The sequence below is a fragment of the Colossoma macropomum genome, unplaced genomic scaffold (genome assembly GCF_904425465.1).
Source record: "Colossoma macropomum unplaced genomic scaffold, Colossoma_macropomum, whole genome shotgun sequence".
NCBI lineage: Eukaryota > Metazoa > Chordata > Actinopteri > Characiformes > Serrasalmidae > Colossoma > Colossoma macropomum.
The window spans coordinates 18,571,633-18,594,022 of record NW_023494798.1 but is presented as its reverse complement, the minus strand read 5'-3'; the positions used below and the strand labels follow the sequence as shown (position 1 = coordinate 18,594,022).

General features: G+C 39.7%; 1 protein-coding gene across 1 annotated transcript in view; it reads right to left on the bottom strand.

Moving 5' to 3' along the window:
* tmtc2b (transmembrane O-mannosyltransferase targeting cadherins 2b) overlaps positions 1-22,390 on the bottom strand; it is a 136,980-nt gene that overhangs the window by 15,568 nt on the left and 99,022 nt on the right. The window contains exons 3-8 of the mRNA XM_036584743.1: positions 16,252-17,083; positions 13,148-13,262; positions 11,118-11,203; positions 8,570-8,754; positions 7,542-7,620; positions 2,846-2,967 (exon numbers count right to left, since the gene is read on the bottom strand). Of these exons, the coding sequence (XP_036440636.1) occupies positions 2,846-2,967; positions 7,542-7,620; positions 8,570-8,754; positions 11,118-11,203; positions 13,148-13,262; positions 16,252-17,083 (1,419 nt within the window). The remainder of the gene's footprint in view (positions 1-2,845; positions 2,968-7,541; positions 7,621-8,569; positions 8,755-11,117; positions 11,204-13,147; positions 13,263-16,251; positions 17,084-22,390) is intronic.

Here is a 22,390-nt window from a genome sequence, read left to right as displayed (position 1 = left end):
AAGCTCTCTCACACCCCTGGGGCTGGGCTCCGTGACCCCCAGGGGTGGGTGTGCACAGGTCGAGGAGGGTCAGCTCAGCAGGGGAAAAGGCTGATTTTCATCCCGTCACCCTGCATCGCCCCCTGACCGCCCACATCTCCCCCTACCCCCCGCTTCCAGCTCAACCCTGGACACAAAGACACTGACAGAACAAACGCTTCCTCATCACTCAGCGGGTTTGCACGTGTGTGCATATTACAGGCTGGGGGGGCTTTTTGCTTCTCTAGTTCAAATAGTGAATGACAGTTAATATCGCTTGTGCACAGATGACCTGAAACACTGTTGTTTTAGCAGCCTTGATGTGCAATGTAGAAAATAATTAAAAAAAACATGGTCAGTCTCAGAAGACAACCTTCTGCTAAAGGCCCTCATAGCAGAATTATAAGCTTTCGAAGTGTTCAGTAATGGTTTCCATGCCTTATCCACTGTTTTACATGAAAACATATTGTAACAAGTAATATGTTTATTTTGGCCGTCATATTCACATTTGACAGTTTTCACCCAATAACTCAGTGTATGAGGAATGAAAATGAATACACAATTGCTTCAACCACGCTCAAGACAAACAATGAGCTTTGCCACTTTGATGCATGCCTCTCAATTATGAAAATACATCCATTTCCAATTATGGGAAAACAATAGTAAGCAAAAACGGATGGGAATTATGGAAAAACAATGGTAAGCAGAAATTACATCTAAAGACTCTCTCAAACAAAAAATGCTTCTCTAAGCTGAAACTGACTACACTTGCAAAAATATCGGTTCTGAAATGGTTCCCGACCTGGACATTTGGTTCAAGGAAAAACCTTCAACCTTTACAAGTGTTTGAAGGTTCTTCACACTTCTCACTTACCAAACTTACTGAAAAGTTCTTTAGCGAACCAAAAGTAGTTCTCCTATGGCGTCACCCCAAAGAACTCTTTATTTTTTCAGTGTAGAATCCACAATGCCCGAGCCGTGATCATTACACACCTGAACACACTTTCCAAAAACACATTAAACTTTTCTCTGTATCTTCTTGAGAGTTTTCAAGGTCAGTGAACACAGCTTGTTCAGATTGTTTCTCAGGTCTTTCCCTGGCTCTGAGGTGGCTTTGTTTACACCCAGAGGACAGTGGGCTTCAAGGTTGCCCCTCTCCACACTATTTCTGCAACAAACAGCCAACAGCAAATGGCTGAAGCTGCAAGCTTTGAACTCCATGCTTTCTTTCAAATCAATACTGAGCTTTGAAGCCGAGACAATGTCTCCTCACTTCACTGGATTTGTGCGGAACGGGAGGGAAATCGTCCTCTGAAGGAAGGAGCTGGTCTCGCTTTTGTATTCCCCAAAAGGCATCATTCAGAGAACTTGGTCACTATCTTTCATTAGCTCTGATATGCTGTATGTCTGAGAAATGTTATTTTGGGGACTGCTGCATCAGTCAACAAAAGACCTACATCTAGTATCAAATGGGAAAACATACACAGCTCAATGCAAAAGTGTTAGCCATCTAAAAAAACTCTTATCTGGCAGTAAGCATTATTTGGTCAGAAAAATATTAATATTAAACACAAACAAACAGTAACACATAAAACCACAACTTATTATATGGTAATGTGTTCACTTAATTTTCAATGGCTTCTTTGTGGAAGACCACTGTTAACTGTAATTATCATCTAATACTTGGTTTAGCCCAATCAATGCTTCATTAAATTAGGTGTGCTGGTGATGGAATTCAACAATCTATGTGATGGCAGTGGGCATCCTAAAGAAATCTGGAATGATATCTATATGCTTGTAATCAGCACACTTAATCTAAGCTACTTTTTTGAAAATGAGTTACTTTTAACTGCATTACGGTTTGTTTGCATTTATTCTGACGATGTATGTTATTTTACAGCAAAAATACACCTTTTCCCCCACACAAACGTTTTTAAAAAGGTTTGCTTAGGTGCTTAATTTTTGTACAGTACTTGACATGACCATAACCGACACTGACCTGACTACTGTTACAACCTTGTATAACTTTGTATTTATTAAACCGATGCTTTTATCCAAAGCATCTTACAGTAGAAGGAAGGCATATTTTTTTCCATTCTGTATATATGCTCCTTGAGAATCAAACCCATGACCTTAATCTACCAGTTGAGCTACAGAAAGGAAAAAAAGAACAAACATTTGAAGCAAAAATGTATGGCTTTTGTTTGGCTTTGAGCTGAAATGAAGGCTGGAGCAGTGTTACATGCAGATTGTCAATCATTTCTTCATCTCTGACTAAACCATATATCTTGTTTCCTTTTTAAGATGACTATTGTTTTGGAATCTGTTTCTCTTAAATTACTCAGTGCTAATGCTGCCCAGTTCAGAACAAAACCCTATTCAGAAAGCTCACTGCTCTTCTTGCACTGCTTGCTCCACTCTGGGAGATGGTAAACGAAGGTGACCATGATTTTCTTTCATTTACTGAAGGGGACAGCGGGACGGAGGGAGAGGCAGCTCAGAACAGGGCCACATGATTAAGTTAGAAATGAGAGGAGACAGGGGGCAGGAAAGCTAGAATATATCCTCCTCATGCCAGAGCAAGAACTTCCAGAATGAAAGATTCAGAGCCTCATCCTGTCTGAACACGTCTCCTATCATAACTGTCCACTCTGCTTTCTCTGAGGGATTTCAGACCTGCTGGCATGGCAGGCATACTTGTCACTTTTTCAGTAACTTCAGGAAAAAAAAATGTTACTCTTTCTGTCCTTAAGGAACCTGAGTGTGCACCTTCCACAGAGGTCACTCGGCCAAAAACAAAAGTTTCTGTCAGGGAGGTTGCTCTTACCGTCATAGCCAGAAGCTTGCCGTAGGTAAGGTGTGCTGGAATATGGTCTGGTTTGGCTCGGAGCGACTCCCTGTACCAGTGCTCGGCCTCCGACAGCTTGTTCAGCCTCATGTAGGCCTCTCCTGTGAGGGGCGAAGACAGAGGTCAGGTCAGCAGGTTAGAGGTTATGGAAGCACACATCCCCCCTTTGTTTTATTGTGAGATCCTATAACATGAGGGAGGCAGTCATCCGAAAGTGACCCTCAACAAGTCAGGATGACCGGGAAATGTGATCCAGCAGCATTCCGACCACTTAAACTGAATAGTCTTTGGAGTACAATCAGAATTCAGTCTAGTCACAGCCTTTTTTTTTTACTTACCAGTGTACATACAAAATCAACTCACATCAATCAACAGCACAATATTAAGAGAACTGGCCCATCTGGCTTCTCACGTCACCAACACTGACCCAGTTAGGTAATTTTCAATATTTAATCAGTACTTAACATGCAATTTGATTAGTATTTGAATAGTCGAACATTGTTTCAGTACAGTTAAAAGGCCACTAATGGCACATGAACACCATTAAAATTAAAAATGCACCGATACGGGAATCATATGTCGATGCTGAAAGCCAATATTATCAATCTACATTCAGTACTATGCAAAAGTGAGAGATCACATCATTTACTGAATTTACAGACAAAACATACAAAGAATAACTCCACTTTTGCTTCAGGTCTGAAAAAATGCACAGGTGCTTCTGTCCATCCCTCCCTCCATTCTGAGACGACAACTCAACACTTCTTTAAGAAAGTAAAAAAAGAAAAAGAAAAAAAAGAAACTGTGTGGTGTTCAGGTCTGTGGGATGCATTTTCAATGCTTAACAAAAGAAAAAATATGCAATTTATTATTATTGCAACCTCAGATTCCTTGGCCTTTGCTCATTTTCTGTGAGGAACATATAAAATAACACATTTTCAGTGACTTCACACTGTTCACCCCTACACCAAATGTGATACTTTAAACATTTTTTTTTTACATAAATTGTTCTGGCTGTACTGATTTAAAAAAAAAACAAAACAATAATGCGGTGGGTTCACCAGACCCACTAAGTAACAAAAACCTGAACACCACACAAGAGTTAATGGCCAGTCTCTCAAGGCTAAAGGGTGGTCTCTGACTTCTACAGATGATATAGCATAGTAGCCAAATGTCATGTAAACATTCTACATTTTCTGGAGTACAAACAGGTATTTAATCAATAAGTCAACAAACACTGATCTGAAATATTGGCCAAATCCTTACTCATCTCCAACGCTTATATGATTGCTCAACGATATCATCGCTTGTCCCAAATGTATACATAGCAAGATTATTTTTGGTTGTCAGTGTTTAAAATCAGCAAATAAATTAACTTTCTTGAGAACGCGTTCCTTTAGCATTCTCTTTTACACTAAATCCACTGTGACATTCTTCTCCAATCAAAATTCACTGCAACGTCACAACAGACAGCAATTATTATGCCGCGAAAATAACATCAAACAGCAACACTATTAAAACTCAAATATCTTTGACATCAACTCCACAACACTCGACTCACATGTCCGTTTTGACTTTCATGTCTACTGCTATAAATTAATTTAATCAACACATTCAAAACCAAAGACCACCACCTCTGCAAAACCTAAACCATCAATCAGCGAAAGAGAGTAGGAGAAAAAAAAGAACAGGAATTGAGCTGATGGGTGATTTCCATTGCAGCTTGATTTACAGTGACCTCAGTGTAACTGTCCACTGTGGGGCTGGAATGGAGGCAGGCCTGGCCCAGGGCTAACCCTGCTCTTAGAACACCAGACTTAAAGGCTTCTCTTTATGACATGACGAAAAACACGCGCTCTGATCCTTCACATATCATCTGACACCGGCCTCAAAGCTGGCCCAGCACCTGCAATAATAATACCCTGCTCTCACTTTCTGGATTATTATGGAGAACCTGATGGCACAGCTACTAAACTAGGACAACATGGCCAAAACAATGTTTTTAATGTAATTACTGCAAAAATAATAAAACGATAGGGTCTGCGACTAAGCTAAAGTTTCACTTAACCTTGTACCCTGGATCACAAGCCAATCCGCACCCCATGTTCCATTGAGCAGTACGAAAACGTGTAACCCAGACAAACAGACTGACGCTAAAATAACCAAGGGATTATTGTCTATTATTGCAAAGGGAAGAAACTAGAGATGCTGCAGATGGCTTGTTGATTACATCTTAACCTTCTTAGTCTTGACGTAATAAGACATTTCATCCAATTAAGATGAATTAATTTGCTCTGCAATACCCAAAGGTGAAGATTATATGTGCATGAATCACGCACTTACAAAAACATTAACAGCTGCATTCGATAACAGTTAAGCACATCATTTCCCCAAATAACGATGGATTTTTAATGATTTAATGGTCACTCATCTATCAAACCGTTCAAGAACTAGTCCTTTTCATTTTAAAAATGAGAACACTTATTATCACAGAAGAATGGCTGGCAATGTAATATGCTGAGAAATCTTTATATGTCCTATTTACTGAAATTACTGGAATCTACTGCAAGGACTAGTTAAACCTTACAGGAAAATGAAGTGACGGTACGATACTTATCCATCGTGTTTGGTCATCCGCACACACAGATATATTTTTTAATATGTGCACACAACATAAATGTGTATACACATCATATTTAAAGTGTTTAAAACTATTTAAGTTTTTTGCCACAAAAAATGTAATAGCATTAGATACACACAAATATATACACACATCAATGCAAATAAGCATAAACACAGTCATAAGTCACAAAACTTTCTTATTTTTAAAAGAGTTATTAATAAATTGGTTAGAACAATACACGTAAAAGAACACAGGTTTGGTTTCTCTCCAGCCATTGCATGGATTTGTTAAATTCTCATTTGGTGTTTAATTCTGATTTACATGTGCATGCACATTTATGGCATTTAGTGGACACTTATCAGGACTGACTTACAGTTTAATCATTTTACAGTGTTAGGTGAATGTAGTATTAGGAGTATTGCCCAAAATCACTTACTGGTATAATGTGGTTTGCTTGCCCAGGCAGGGAATTAAATCTGAGGAAACTCCTATTAATTTAATAAAGCTTTGATTAGCTGAACTATGTACTGGACGGTTTGCAGAGGTTTCAAAATGGTTAAGCTAATAGATACTGGCGGACATAAAATCGTAATGCTTGTTTATTTGTATTCATCCTAATGTTAGTATTTTTTCAAACAAATAATTGCTTACTGCCCAGCTTTGCACATCTTCAGAGATGGCCTTAAACTTTTATTATGTATTTTTTATTTATTTTATTATAAGATTATAAGACTCTTAATGCAACTTTCTCAATCATTCATAAATCATCCATTACTCTATTTATCATTATGGATCTACTGTCTATACGACCATCACATTATATACACATTCTGTAATTTTTTTTCTAAACCCTGATTTAACCTGAGCACTGATTGACAGCTCATTATTTTACACACTTTTTTCCTTATTACATTGTATGCAGTCACAATAGCAAATACTTTCTGTAAATTGTTTAACTGTAATCATATTTAACACCTCACAGTCACACATGAGTGTAGTTGGGTGGTTGCAAGGCAGCAGTTATTGGGGTGAGAGTAGAAATTCACCTCAGTGTGCTAACCTGAGCTCAGCCTTACAGCAGGAGAGTTATAACTCAGATTCAATTATTCAAATTCTATAGTGCTGAAAGGCACGTTTGCATGCAGTCAGAACTCATTCCCCTGCACAGCTCAGAGAGTGAAATTTTAAAAACAAACCTGAGTAACACTGAAATTCCACCCAGACCACTTGTGTGCACCCACAAGAACAATGCAATCAGGGAGTGGTTTGGACAGGAGAGGTAAAAGGATGAAAAATAATAGCATTTACTGGAAGACATATTTATCAAGTGAAGTAAGAGGACATCCATACAGAACCTCTTCAGTGAATTAGACCTTTTCAAATAAACAGAGAAGAATCATGTCTAAACACTAGACAGAGGAGTACAGAAGTGTGGTGGAAAATTTAAAGGCCTGATAAGCAGAATAGTCAACACTTTGGCATATTCTCAACAACATGTACTCTTTTCAGTGATATTTGGCGTAGAGTGTGTTGTTCTGGGTCTTTTGGGAATTCTGCCCAAGGAAGAGCGGAAAAAAGCATGAGGAGAAGAGCCAAAAGAACAGAGGGATCACACAGGAGAAAACACACACATAGATTGGAAAGAGGGGACGACTGATAGAAAGACAAAATAAAGACAAAACGGGCTCGCATCTGAACTAGAAGGAGATATTCCATATTTTGGAAGAAGTAATCAATAAAAGACCTACACAGGCTACTGCAGCGGACTGCAAAAGTGATTGCCAAAGTAAAAAAATCTAAAAGGAAAAAAGTTCTAATGAACTGCACTATCTGAAACTTTGAATCGAAATGCTCACACTAAGACCTGCTCTACACACATGCTAGTTTGGACAAGTCAATAATATAGATCCAGGAAAGTTCTCCAAACTCACTCTGTAAGGCAAACTTACCAGGTAACGATTTTATCACACGCAGACCTCAAGATAAAATGCCAAATACAAAACAATACCTCACCCTGACACAATATCCATATTCCTGGCAGACAGTACTCACCCATCATGTTGTAGAGGCTCTGAGGAGCAAACTGCCTGGGCATTTTCTGTATTGCTTCTTTATACACAGACAGGGCCTCCTGCAACAGCAACATGGAACAGTTCATTAACAGTACACACAACAAGAAGCCTCTATAAGCCAAGATCACTTATAACCCACTGTCTCTATGGAGAAAGACAGTGTATTGAATATTGGGTCCTTAGGGCATTTTCCACCACAGGAACCTTTCCAGGAACAAGGAACTTTTTTAGGAATTCCAGTTTCCATGGGAGTAACAAGGGCCCAGGACATATCGGACTGGAGCTCGCCAGACTGAATGCTTCTGATTCTCAAATACAAGCTCCACAAGCTGCTTTTCCTCCATTTTAATATGCATGAACCAGTTGTTGCAGATACCAGCAGAGCAAATGAGAGGATGTCCACATTAAAAATGTGATTAAAAAGAAAACACAGATTAATAAAGATGATTATTGAGAAGCATCTACTGCTGAAAGACATTCAAAAAGAGTGGGAATGGGGCTCATGAGTGTCACAAGTGCTGGCCCTATCGTCAGATCACAAGCTTGTTCGCTTGTGATGCCACAGCCAAGAGTCTAAGAGACCATCATTAGCCTTGCTCTCCTTGGGTAAATAAGGCCCCCCCATTACTCAGCACAATGCGAGCCAATGTGGACATCTGTTAGCTGGCATAATTTGGCAGTTAGTCTTCTCCTCCAAGCATGCTGAGCTGACCAAAGTTGCGTTAGCGGTAGTTTGAAAACATGCCGGCTGATTTTGTGTGTCTCAGAGGATGCATGCGCTAGCCTTCACCCTCCCAGCTTGGTAGTACCACAACCCAAAGACTACCTGAACAAAAGTGGCTCAAATAGGTGAACAAACAGGTGGTGATGTTACATAATGGCCATGGCTCTTGCACTGCAATTGCAAAGCAAGAACCCTTTCAATAACTATGTCGTTCTTGTTCAGAATAGATCCTTTAGTTTAGTGGAAATGCACCTGTTGTGATGATGACCTGGCTCTCAGCTCACCTCTTGATGGCCCTGTTCATGTAGCAGCTTGCCCAGGTTGTAGAGGCAGCTGGTGACTGAGCTCTTGTGTGCATGAGGATCTTTCAGGTTCTCGTCTGGGATGTCTGCACAGGTGAGGAAGGTGCGCTTAGCCTCGTCCAGACGGCCCTGGTTCATCAGGATGATCCCTGTGTTCAAGTAGGCAGCTGAGGGTGCGAGAGGGCGTGATGCAGAGGGAGAGAAACAGAGAGGGAGAGGAGCAAGGAGAGAGAGAATGAAGTGTAAAAGTCCATTAGCATACAGGGTTAGGGTAATTAGTCTCTTTGGGGCTCGGGGAAGGTCCCCTGCTGATTGCTGCAGATGAATTGGCAGCTTGGTCTGTGGGGCGCCAATACATATTCACCACTCAAGGGGCTGGAATCAAATGTGAAACCGCCGAGAAGTATTGACTCCACTGGCAGGATAGTATCTGACAGCCATGATGGACCACACAACCGCAATCCTGATTTACTATATTTGTTATTGGTCTCCTTCTGCAGAGGATTGGATAAATTAGTCACAGCCTATGCTCCTCGAGGCTACTCATCAATTCTGATCCCTCTTTACTTCTCTAATTCTCATGAGAGTGGAGTTTGGGAACTTTCAGTAGCACTGTTTGCAGTGTGGAAGGAGTGCTAAGCGTGTTTATATTCAGAGGTTTTTAAATGGACTGCATTTAAAATTATGGTACAGCAGGACTACAAGCACAAAAAAGAATTAAATAGAACACAGTATTAACCATAGCGTTGAAAATAAAATATACACTTCTTTTAAAGTTTTTTTTTCCCCCCCAATCTACGTTTACTTAGTTCCGAAAAAGTTTGGATAGTATGTGAAACGTTGATAAAATCAGAAAGCAGTGATCAGTAAATGCAGTTTGACCTGTATGAAACTGAAAACAGTACAGAAACACTATTTGTTGTTTTACCTCATGAATTTATGTATTTATTAATTTTTGTAAATATATGTTCATTCCACACATTCCAAACAACTTGAGACAGAAGAATGTTAAGTCTTCTTTCCTTTTAACAAAACTTAATAATCATTTGGAGACTGAAGACACCAATTGATCCAGTTCTGAAAGCTGAATTTTTTTTTTTGCTGTTCTTCTTGTATACAAGTCTTCAAGCTGGGCAACCATATAGAGTCTTCATTTTTATGTCTTGCGCTTCATAATGCACCATACGTTTTCAATGTGAGATAGGTCTGCTCTGATTACACAGCCTTACTGTTGTAACACATGCAGAATGTGGCTTGCTGTTGTCAGGTTGAGCGTATGTAGCTTCAAATTGTGTTATCTCTCATTCAGTGGTAATGGTGCCTTCACAGATGTGCAAGTTACCCATGCTATGGCCACTAATACACTCCCATAACATGACAACACCTGGCTTTGGAACTTGGTAACGCTGGTAACACTCTGGATGACACTTTTCTTCTTTGGTCTAGAGAACACAACATCCATTATTTCCATAAACACTCTGAAAGGTTGACCACAATACATGTTTCCACTGTGCATCAGTATTTCAGATGAGTTTAAGCCCAGAGAAGTCAGCAGTGTTTCTGGATGTTGTTGACATATGGCCTCTACTGTAAATAGTACAGTCTTAACTTGCATTCATGGATGCAGCAATGAGCCCATGTGAAGATATCACAATAGCATGCTAGATTTTAATGCAGTACCATCTGAGGGATTGCCAAACAGAAATTGCTCTAGATTCCACGCTTCTTTTGATGATGTTATGTACATGTTTTTTGGCAAAATGGCAAGCCTTGAAACATCCTTACTCATAAAGGATTAGGTCTTACCTAGATACTCCTTTTACACCCTTGTATAAAGCATGATTGTATTACCTTTTTAAGATGTTTTTGAACATAGTCCTTATTGGCCCTGTCTCAAGCTTCTTGGAACATGCTGCAGACATCAACACTTAAAATTGTTTTAAAAATGTTTATTAACAAATAACAATGAAGTTCATAAGGTAAAACAATAAATAACTTGTATTTTTACTATGTTTGTTTAAATTTAGGTCAACGTGGATTTACAAATCACTGCTTTCTGGTTTTATACGCATTTCATATACTGTTCCATCTTTTTGGAATCAAGATTTGTAACTTAGAATAATCTTTTTATAAGCCATACTGATAGTTCCCTCCTAATGCAGAGAACTTTAGGAGAACATTTGTGAGAATCCTATAATTGTCCTAAAATAGTACAAGGGTACTTTGTTTTAACACAGGCCTGCATGATGGCAACAGCATGTACAGCAAGCCAAACTAGTTAGACTTTTTGACCTGGATTCAACTGGAATCAAACATAATTTGTTTAAGTGTTGACATTGTGGGATTTGAGAGAGTATCCAGAAATCCAGGCAGAGTCATTTATTCAATAATGCTGGAATAGTGCCAAGCACACACACAAACTTTCACTTACTCACACACACACAAACACACGGTGCAATCTACAGTTGCCTGGACACAGTCACGATTGTGGGAGCTTGAAATTGTCAATAAAAAGAGACAGTGCACTTACAAGCGAGAGTTGGCCTGCTCCCAATGGCCAGCTTATAGTAGTGGAGAGCTTCAGAGAACTTGTTGTTCTCCTGTAGCAGCAGACCCCTGAGACAGAAAAGAATAATAACAGAAAGAAGCAACAGCTCAGAGCTAATCAAGTTGGCAGCATTCACATACATTGCAGGTCTTTTTACTGATCTAAAAATGGGGCTTTTTCAGTGCTGACAGATGTAGCAAGCCTGAGTTTGCTGGCTCTGTGCCATAAAACACACGTGCCTAATTCCAACGTTAATTAATAACCTACAGAGAGACTGTTTATTTATCCAACTTCCTTCATTCAAAATACAGGTGACCCAGGACTTTCTCAGCAGACGGCACAAAGAAATACTTGGGCCGAGGTACAAGCCAAACTACTAATTTATATCAAACTTAACAGCTGTAATTAGGTTCACGTTTATTATACACGTTACAGCCAAAAGTATGTGGATACTTAACCACCACACCTATATAAGCTTGCTGGACATCGTATTTCAAAACCATGTGCATTAATATGAACTTGGCTCCTCTTTGGCTATAACAGCCTCCCTTCCTCTAGAAAGGCTTTCCACAAGAATTTGAAGTGTGTCTGTGGGAATTTCTGCCCATTCAGCTGAAAAAGAATTTGTAAGGCCAGGCACTGATGTTAGACAAGATGGCCTGGCTTGCAATTAACGTTCCAATTAATCCCAAAGGTGTTCAATGAGGATGATGTGTGGGTTCTGTGCAGGCTGCTGCAGTTTCTCCACACCAAACACGTTGAATCATGTCTTTATGGACCTTGCTTCGTGCACAGGGGCACAGCCATGCTGGAACAGGAGAGGACCTTCTCTAAACTGTTGCCACAAAGTTTGATGCATATAATTGTCTAAAATGTCTCAGTATGTTGTAATGCATTAACATTACCCCTCACTGGAAGAAAGGGGCCTAGGCCAAACTCTGAAAAACAGCCCTAGATCATCAGCCCCTCTCCACCAAATCTGCCAAACACCAGATTGCCAGATAGGGATGCATGATTCATCACGCCAGAGAACACATTGCTCCAGAGTACAGGTGCTTTACACCACTTCAGCCGATGCCTGGCACTGTGTCTAGTGACCTCAGGTTTGTGTGCAGCTGTTCAGCCACAAAAACCCATTTTATGAAGCTCCTGATGCAGTTTTTGTGTTGATCTTGCTTCCAAAAGCAGTTTAGAACTCTGTAGAGAGTGATGCAATGGAGGATGGGCAATTTTTATGGGCCAAGTGTGTCAGCGGCTCCTGACTCTGAGTTTGCATGGTCTACCGCGTCATGGCTGAGCTGCTGTTGATCACAGATGCTTCCATTTCACAATAATAGCACTTACAGTTGACCAGGGCAGATAGCAATAGCTTTGACCACACATCTGACTGTTAGAAAAGAATTTCGCCAGTGTTGTTATTTCAGACAACAACTCATATTTTTAAAACTATATCTGTATTATTCTGATGACCACTATCTGCTGGTTAACAGAATCAAAAATGGGACTCTTTACTCAAAGCCACCTACGCTACTTCTTTGGAGAAGGAAACTACCAATATCAAAAAAATAATGTTATTTGCTTTACTTTTAGCATCGTGGATATGATTTGGTCACAAGGATGCATCAAAGGCTGAGGCCGTTATTTGCGGAAATACACCAACTCTCATGCTATATTGCTTAAATTCACAATCCACTGTATTTGGAATATCATGTATTTGGAAGAGGGGATTTGTCACCATTATCTCATGTGGTATAAAATCCTTACTACCTAGTTTCATTACAGCCCTGCAAATCAACACACAGAGCACGTTATGAATTCCGGGTATCGGTTCACTGACACTTGGGGTTAATGTGAATGCTGGAGGTCTCTGTAGTCCCCCTGCAGGAGACAGACAAATGATTAATGAGGGTACAGTTAGAGAGGGGCTTTCTCTGAGGATTTCTCTACAGTGCAGGGTTGCCTCTGCGGGACTGACCAACAGTGTCTGCTGCGTAAAGGATGTGTGCACTTACAGATTATACAGCATGTCAGCCATGTTCCTCCGGTAGTACAGAGCATTCCTGTAGGCTCTCTCAGCCTCCGCCATCTTCCCCTGGTTCTTCAAGACGTTTCCCAGGTTTCCCCAGGCTTTGGAAGGGGGAGAGAGAAAGTGTTTGAAATCTTCATGAAGAGAGAACGTGTCTGACATTTTTCACTAAGCACTTTTAAAGAAAACACAGAAATATCATCATGTCTTGCCCATCTGTCCAGGGTAATAACAACCTGATTTACTTTATATAGCAGAACCCAACCTATCACATTCCTCTTTGTTAGGCTAGAGCATATCTATTGGTCTGAAGAGATCAGGATATTAACAGGGATACATTTCAAGGGGAACCCTCAGAATCTTTAAGGCTTAATGATTTCCCTGAAATAAACATACATGGCTGTTCATTTAGTTCACTTTCACTTAATATAACTAGATAATTGTCGTATTTAAACTCTCCTTAATTCTTAAGGTTTGGTTGGAGACAGAAGATTTAAATTCTTGCAACACCCAACAGAAAATTGTGCAATCGTGCTTTTTGTCTCTGCGGTATCTGGATACAGCGAAGCTAGTACCTTTACTGATTAGGACAGGACGACCTGAACTGAAGGCCTAATGCATTAGATTAAACACTTACATTATTAGGAACTTATAGTGTGGAATGGACCAAGCAAAAACATCACTCTAGGTTTTCCAAATACATCACTGACATCACAAGTGGTAGCCTGACCAATGAACTTGCTAAGAGCTGTCAGAAGGCAGGACTCTTTTCAATCATTGTAACTGCTACAAGGTAAAATGTATGTTAATAAGTCTTTTACAAGTTTCTAATAAAAATGGAACGTCCCTTACAGGCTTCCAAAGTCCTCGTTTAATCTAGAACAGCCAAAAAAATGGTTATGTGAATTATGATTAGCTAGAATCTGATTCCCAAGGGATTAGCAGAAGTTAGCATTACTGTAGAGGTGCCTTTTCTCTCCGTCTTTTTTTCTATTTTGACTCAGACTGACACTTTTGGACTGAACAAAAGGCCTAGCTCACAGTGCACCATTGGTAAAATTGCTTTAATATTGATCCCTAGACAAGAGAGTGCAGCTCACCCAAGTACAGTACAATGAAAAGAAAGAGCAGTACAATGAATAGCATTATCTGTGAAACTGGATCATCAAGAAGTCATTTCTAAGCCAAACTGCGTTAGGTAAGTGATCAAATGAAGCTTTGATCAAATTGCAAAAATGTTTCAGATTCACTCGCAACATACATACACGCCAAAAAAGTGCATTATCATGCTCTCCCTCAGTGAACTCTAACACTCGCCCTGAAGCAGCTGTGGTCCTCTTTAGTCAATTCTTGACTCGGACTTTAACAGGTCTTATTAAAAATGCATGTCTTTGGTTTATAGCTAAAAGGTATTGCATTTAATGTTATGAATATTTTATGAGCTGACATGTTTCAGATACAAACTAGAGTGACAGAGAAGGAGAGAAGTTAGAGTGAGTGAGTGTGTGTGTGTGTATGTGTGTGGGTGGGTGTGTATGTGTGTGGGTGGGTGTGTATGTGTGTGAGAGTGTGTGTTAGAAGTGGAACTGAATATTCCATTTATTCCACATGACTGATTATGGGATAATTATTGAGTACATGTGAACAAGTTGATGGCCCTGATCCCCTTACAATCTGTCAAAAAGAGAGAACGGGAGGCCTGCTGGGAAATGTATAAAATAGCTATCATTCTCAGTGCATTTTGAACACTTCACAACAGGAGCTACTCTAAGAAGCTAACTTTGGCAATTAACCTTTGCAAAATTACACCTAGAAGAGAGTCTTGCTGAGACAGATCAAGTTGTGAAGATGTGATAATTGCAAATAATTTCAACTTATGTTATTTTTTGACAGAGAGAAGTGTGGAGTACAGCAAGGAAAGGGTAGAATTTCAGGAATTACACTGCTAAAATGACAGTTCTTATAAACGTTTTTTGGCAAAAGTCGACCAAGTGTCAGTCAATCCCGAGTCCACAAGAGAGCCTGAAATTGGTCTATTTTCTAAAAAACTAAAAATCACAAGCAAATGCCAACTTAAACAAAAAAGAAACACCACAAAAATAGCTTTAAATCCTCCAGCATGAAGGTTAACAAAAAGAAACAGATCTAAATCAGGTAGCAATGTACTTGCAATGAAATTCTGGGTCAATAATGATAATTAGCACCTTGTGGCGGCTGATACAAATGTTACTTTTTTACCTTTTAAAAGTTATAATTCATTCAGCACAATTCCAAAGTTTGGAATCATTGTTTTCAATAAAATAAAACCAATACTTTAGTACTCTACAACTTCATAAATCTCAGCTATTTTACATGAAACTGTAAAAAATGAAGAAATATTAGACACATCCAGAATGATACACAGAGCTGTAGATGATTTTGCTGTGACTGAGAAAGCTGTACAATATGAAATGTCATAAAATTATCATTCAGAATACCTTGCATTTGAGAAGCGGTGATGAAATCTTAGGCAGATAACATCAATAAATTACTATACATACATAACAACAGTATATTATTTACATATATTAATCATTTCATGGCGTTAGCAATAAACGTTTTGAATTTTGAATATTGAATTCATCTTAAAATATTCTGATGTCTAGCTTACTGTATTTAAATATACACTGCATAACTTAATACTGAATAAAATAACTGTTAGAAATAATGATGAGTGAATCCAAACTTTTGAATAGTAGTTTATATGAAGTGCAGTGAGCATAAAACTCATTTTACATATTTCATTTGACATATTTTGAATCAGAAATAACAGTTATTGTGAACATGTACATATTTAACAGACACTCTTATAGCAGTGATGTTCCAGCCTGGGTAGGGAAATGAACCTATGATCTTTAAAGTGTGGTTCGGTGGTATTCTCTATTTAAATGAGTTTGAATTTGTAATTATCAGCTGTGATTTCAATATTTAACCTATAAGAATAATTAAATTTTCCTATTTATCTGCATATATCAGCTAATTCACCACCACTATGCACTTGCAAAACCTTACAAAACCACAGAGGTAAAGAGGACAGTCTATTAAACTCACCTTTAGCAGGGTTTACAGTTATCCCTGACTTGTACAGCATCTCCTCACTGTGCCAGTCCTGGTTCCTCAGAACTGTCTTAACCCCAAAAAGAAGCACCAGAGCACCACTGCAGGCCAGCACCAGCGTCCTGGAGGAGCTCCTCCTTAGTCTGACCCACAGGGCTCTCACCCCAACTGCCACTAGCAGGCAGAAGCCCATGCTGGGGATGTAGAGGACCCGCTCTGCCACCACAAAGCCCACATAAAAGAAGAGGTTAGTGGCAGGGAGGAAAGGGATGGCCAGCAGGCCTAATGAGAAGACCACTACATTCTCAGTAGTGGGCAAAGAGGTCCTGGTTAAATAGTGCTTTTTGGTACCATTCCCATTTGTCTGCACAGAGTTTGAGTCTGGAATGGAGTGTTCATAGTCAGAGTGATAACTGTGTCCATTCGTACTGGACTTTCCATTTGCTACATGATGGGCCTTCCCATTGGTCTCTTTCTCCTTGCTTGGACGACTGCAAAGGCCAAACCATGCCAATGCCAGCAGTCCAGTGTAAAACGCCACAGTGTGGAGGTTCCTCCAATCAGTGAGGCTCCTCAGAAGAGGCAATGCATCCATGGACCAATCAAAGCTCAGCTTGTCCGGGCAGAGCAGGAGCCACAAATTCATGGCGGGCAGAAAGAAGAACGTTAGCACCCTGGTCAAGAAACAGGGGCAGTCTGCTGCAGGGTTGTCAGAGTTGGAGAAGTTTGGAGGTTTGTTGCCCATCCAGTAGAGGCGGCAGGCCAGCAGGAAGACCCCCCAGGATCCCAGCAGAAACACACTTAGCAGCAGGCGCAAGTTCTTTTTCTGAAAACACAGAGAGAAAGAAATCAATGGAGCCAAAAATCTCAAATTGACTAGCAAAATACAACAACAGCAAAGAGAAATATTTAGAGAAAGAGGGGCCAAAGTAGTTTTCTGGTTGGTTTGTGATTTTCTAACACTTGAGCTGACGTCTGCTTCAGGTTCTGTTCATAACCTGACCACTGCTGTGTTACTAATGTGAAACTGAAGGAAAATAAAGAACAACTTAATCATGCAATAATGAGTAAACTGAGAATGGAAAAACATAGGAGGGCAATTTGGAACACAGGTAGCCTTCATGCACAATTTGTGCAACTATGAGGCACACGCCATGTACCCTGCTTGTATCCTGATTTCACCATTACATCATTCAGCATATGATGATAACAAGAAGCAGTGCGTTTTATTTCTGGGAACGCTGAGGGCACAAGCAATAAGTGGCAAGGGTCTGACATTCTTGGCCAATTGCAGAGACCCATGTCCCATATCTTTTATTGGGGCCAAAATAATAAGCATAAAAATCAAGACATTGCTGGTAAGTAAATATTGTCTTACGTCATGAAAGACCATGGCACATTCATCTCAGCCTACCACACCTGATTTTCAGACTTTCAGACCAGTAAACATAAGACGGCTATAAATGTGCCTATCAATCATAATACAGTACAGAGCCAATATTAAACATTCTTCCTCTGCCAGAATGGGAATGATTATGGGGTATTTATGGGGTGTTTGAATATTTTACACTTTGAGCAGAACAAAAGGGCCAAGCTGTATTGTTCCCTGTGGAATGGCTTTGCTGATCAGTTGGCCTTCCTTACTGTTGACGTTGGAGACTAGACTCCTTCAAATGTTTTATGACTTCCTTTTTAGAATGTTACTAATTCGTAAAAGTGCCCTGAGCAAACATGTGCTGTAACAATGAGATTAATCCTCCATATATCTTCCATAGCTAACAGTTACTAAACCTAGAAAAAAATCTGGCATGGCATTAACAATGCAGAGCACTGTTAGCACTTAGGACCTGCTCAGAAGAACTTTGACTGTATGCCCATTTATTTACCTGCTTACTGTCTCAGCTGTTCTAGGAAAAATCAATCTAAACACACTACTTATTTTTTCTTTTCTTTTTTTTTTTCCATACCCAATATTAGTCATTGTCAATCTCCCTATAAACATACCTCCGCTAGTGCTACCAATTAGGGAGGATGAGGGCTGACGAGTGCTACCTCCAAGACATGTGAAGCTGGCCACTCAACATTGCATGATTCAGATCACTCTGAATTGACAGCCCATCAGCACTTCACCTTGAACTCATGCTAGTCTCTGTGTTTGGGTGGATGATGGCTGATGCCTGCATGGACTTACTAAAAAGTTCACTCCCTGAAATTGTACACTATATTGAGTCCCGGACCTCTTCATACTAACCTCCTTCATGATCACACATTAAATTCTCATGCTCAGTCTCCTTGGAAAACCTTAACTGAGTCATTGGTTAATTTGAATACTTCTGTCTAACTTTGTCTCTTTATTCATCATTTATTATTAAACTATTGTCATGCAAAAACCTTGTATCTCTGTTTTTGCTGTTTTTTTTCACTTTTTTACACAAACCTCCAGTTACCCTTTGCATAGTGTTAAATTTTCATAATAAACAGATCAATAGAAATGGTCCAAAATGACTTGTTCCTTGAAAAAATGTTATGAGAACTTCCCTTACAAGTGAAGAATGTTTTGTCCTTCACCTGTAAAGTTACCATTTTGGAGATATAAGGTGACAGTAACCATATGTTTATATCTCACTCATTTACTCATTCATTTTATATCTCTCATTGCTTTTTAAATTATTAGTGTGCTTTCCAGTGTCGACTAAAAGAGGCTGCGTTCTCCTTACGAGTCTTGGTTCCTCTAAGGGTTTCTTCCTCTTGCTCTTACTGAGATTTTCCTCATCACTGTTGCCTTTGGCTTTCTTACTTGGGGCCTGGACCTGGACTTCTGTTAAGCTGCATTGGGACAACGCCTGTTGTGAAAAAAGCTGAACAAATAAATTTTAACTGAACTGAACTGAATCAGCAGTTCTCTGCTCTAACCTATAGGGAAAGGCTTGATCATAAGTAATATTTGGAGGGGGATGAATTCCCCCTCAATCATTTTGTCTTAACACATCCAGACTTTGTTTTTTGTTGTAGCTTAAACAGCTATGGCTTAAACAGAGAGGATCTTCAGTGTAAATTCATATTTTAAATCACGTCTTCACATCCCTGCGCAGGCAAGACTCATGGGAAATGTAGTCCATATACTGTCAGCATCTTTCGTGTTGCTTTACTGTAGTAGACTGAACCACCTCCACTCTAATGTTCAAGACTGTCAAGTATGCTTAAAAGTGAGGTAAAGCAAGCAGGCTACCTGTGATAATGTAAGACACTGCCAGTTTATCTTCCACAGGCTGTAGCTCGCCTCTGGATTAAAAAGACTAATGCAAGACAAGTTTGTTAGTGACAGTTAGCAAGCTAGTTCTGTAGGTCCAGCAGATTTATTTGCTTTGTTAAAGCCAAAAGCTAGAAAAAAAGCTTCTACTTCTGTGTCTGTGTGCCATCTATGTATGTCTAACTAGGGTTGCCAGGAGTTCGTTTTATGCTAAAGAGTCCGGTTTTGAGCTCCGTTGTCCGGTGCCTGGTTAGTGTTGCCTCCCAGCTCTTTAAAATGTTCTCACAGCAAAGACATTCAATTTGCTGAAGTAAATCAAGTTATCACAGTGTCTGGATAGATTGGGTGTAGTTTTTTTTTTCCTTCCACCATGTTTACCCCATGAGCCAATTTTAACATGAGGGGCAAATCCCAACCTGCATGATTTTTACTAGCTACAACAACAGAGTTCAGCTCAGTAGCATAGCGTTTTAAACTGGAAACTCAATGTCATGCAGCTAATAAAACGCCAACCTATATTTATTTGTTTGAAGGGATTTGTCTTATGCAACGTAGCGACAGTTGCTGAGAACTGTTATACAAAGAATGCACTAATGGGAGCAGCATGGATAGATCAATTACGCTTTTGTAGACAACAGATGGCTGTGGCATCGCTGGGAACCAAACTCAAGTCCCAGCAATAGGAAGCAAAATTCTCAGCCACTTGCCCAAAACACACACAGCTCCTTCCAGCTGAGCCTACTTCCTGTGTGATGAGTCTCTCAGCCACAGAGCAGGAGTGAGAGAGGATATTCCCTTTTATTGCCCAGTAGCAGTGTACAGCAGGGTATTGATTTTCTCCTGTCCGTTGTCATCTGTTATATCCAGAGAGAAAAGGGAAGCGCTCTCGAGGGAAATCTCTTAAAGACGCCACTTTCTCCTCATCTAATCATACTATCTAGCCTTGCACTGATATAGTGAACATCTGCCCCATAAATGCTTCCTGTCCTGACATAGTTGTAACACTGTATAACAGACGTGACAGTAGAGAAAGGGGCACATAATCCTATTGCTGCTAAATAAATAATAGGATAATGAAGTGCATAGAATGCAGTGCAAATCCAGCCAGAACATGAGAGGCGCTAACGAATCAAAACCCAAATGTCATTTCCAGAATCTTTGCTCAGCAACCACAGAACGCTCAGCTGTTTTGATTTCCAATGCTTGGCAGTCACTTGGCAGCAAGCAGCCACAAGTACAAAGAAGTTTCCACATGCGTGAGGCATATCAATCCATCACTAAAGTCTAGCTCAAACTCAACTAAACTGCCTGTGCCTGTCAGTTCTTGTGACATCTGTTAAAGTTCATTGTGCAAAGACAGGACGCAAGCTAAGAGGCATTCGCTACAGGCACTGATGATGACATGAATTACAGTAATGACACATCTTCAAACATCAAGCAGTTTATGGCCAGAATGTCAACTCTGAATAACCTGATTCATTGATCTGCTCAAAGAATGCAAACTGAAGGAGGACAGAGATCAGAGATGAATGTGTTTTAAACTTGTCCCTGAGTTTAGCTTTAGGTGGACTGCGCAGGCCCTGGAGGATTGAAGTGCGGGCTGAAGGGAAGAGGATGTAAAGGGCCTGTCCCACTGGAGTTTTTAGCAGCAGGCTACAGAGGCCAAGCGGAACAGCCTGACTGAAGAGAAATGCAGAGCCACTCCAAGCCTGCCTATCTCTCCAAGGTACATACATACATACAAACATATATACAGAACAGCAGAGTGAAAGCTGGAGTAAGTAGGGGTGCACAATCTGAATCGGACAGAATTGGAATTGGCTGATATTCGCTCAATATTCGCTCCTCTATTTTGGCCGATGTGTGTTATAACTGAGGTCACAAACCGTGGTCATGTAGATCCACCTTCCTGTAAAGTCTAGTTCCAACTGCAATCTCCAGCTAACGAACTTCCTCAGGAGTATTCGATTAGCTGGACATTCGTGTTCACCAATGTATAAACAAATGTAAATTTACTTAAAAGGTACAATAATGGTCCAAATGATAGACCAATTAAGGTCTAGTGGTGTACCTTAAATAAGTTTTGTCCAAGAGGAAACATGTATATTTGTACCTTTTCATAAAGTAACATTTTAAAATAGAAAAAAAAAATTAAATAAAGCCTGGAGTCTAGATAGGGTAAATGGAGTTAAAGCAACTTAAATATAATGGCAACAGAAAATGCTACAATTATGTTTCCCAACTGAAGACGTGCCATTTGGGATACGACCACACACTGTTAGAAATAAAGGTTCTGTGCAGGAACATTTTTTGTTTATCAAAGTATAAACAATGTAAATGTACCCTTAAAGGTACGACAGTGATTTTTAGGCCCAGTTGTGTACATTAAATAAGCTGTAAAAAATTAAGAAAATTTTAGCCGCATCAAATGATGAACAGAAGATTTCATAATAACTGAGAAAGCTGTATAACATACAGAGTGAAGTTAGGTATCCATGCATGCACGCAATACAATTACATCAACAATGTTTTGTACTTGAAACATGGCAGATACTGTATAAAAGATACCAGGACATGATTACAGTGTGTTATTTATTATTTAATTCCTTTGTAGTGTTCCAATACACTTGAAATATGGAATAAACCATCTTAAAATCTATTCTGGTTTCAAGATTCTAGCATTTCAATCTACACTGTATGAGTGTATCATATGGCAAGCAATTCCAAAATTTTAAACCCTATTTTTATGATGACTAAAAAATAGCCAAAGTCAAAAATCTGCCATTTTTGACTGTCAGGAAATCTGAATCAGAATCGTGTTTGGAACCCTATAGTGTAAATATGAGAAAGGATAAAGAGCATGGACAGAAGACACTATGGTGT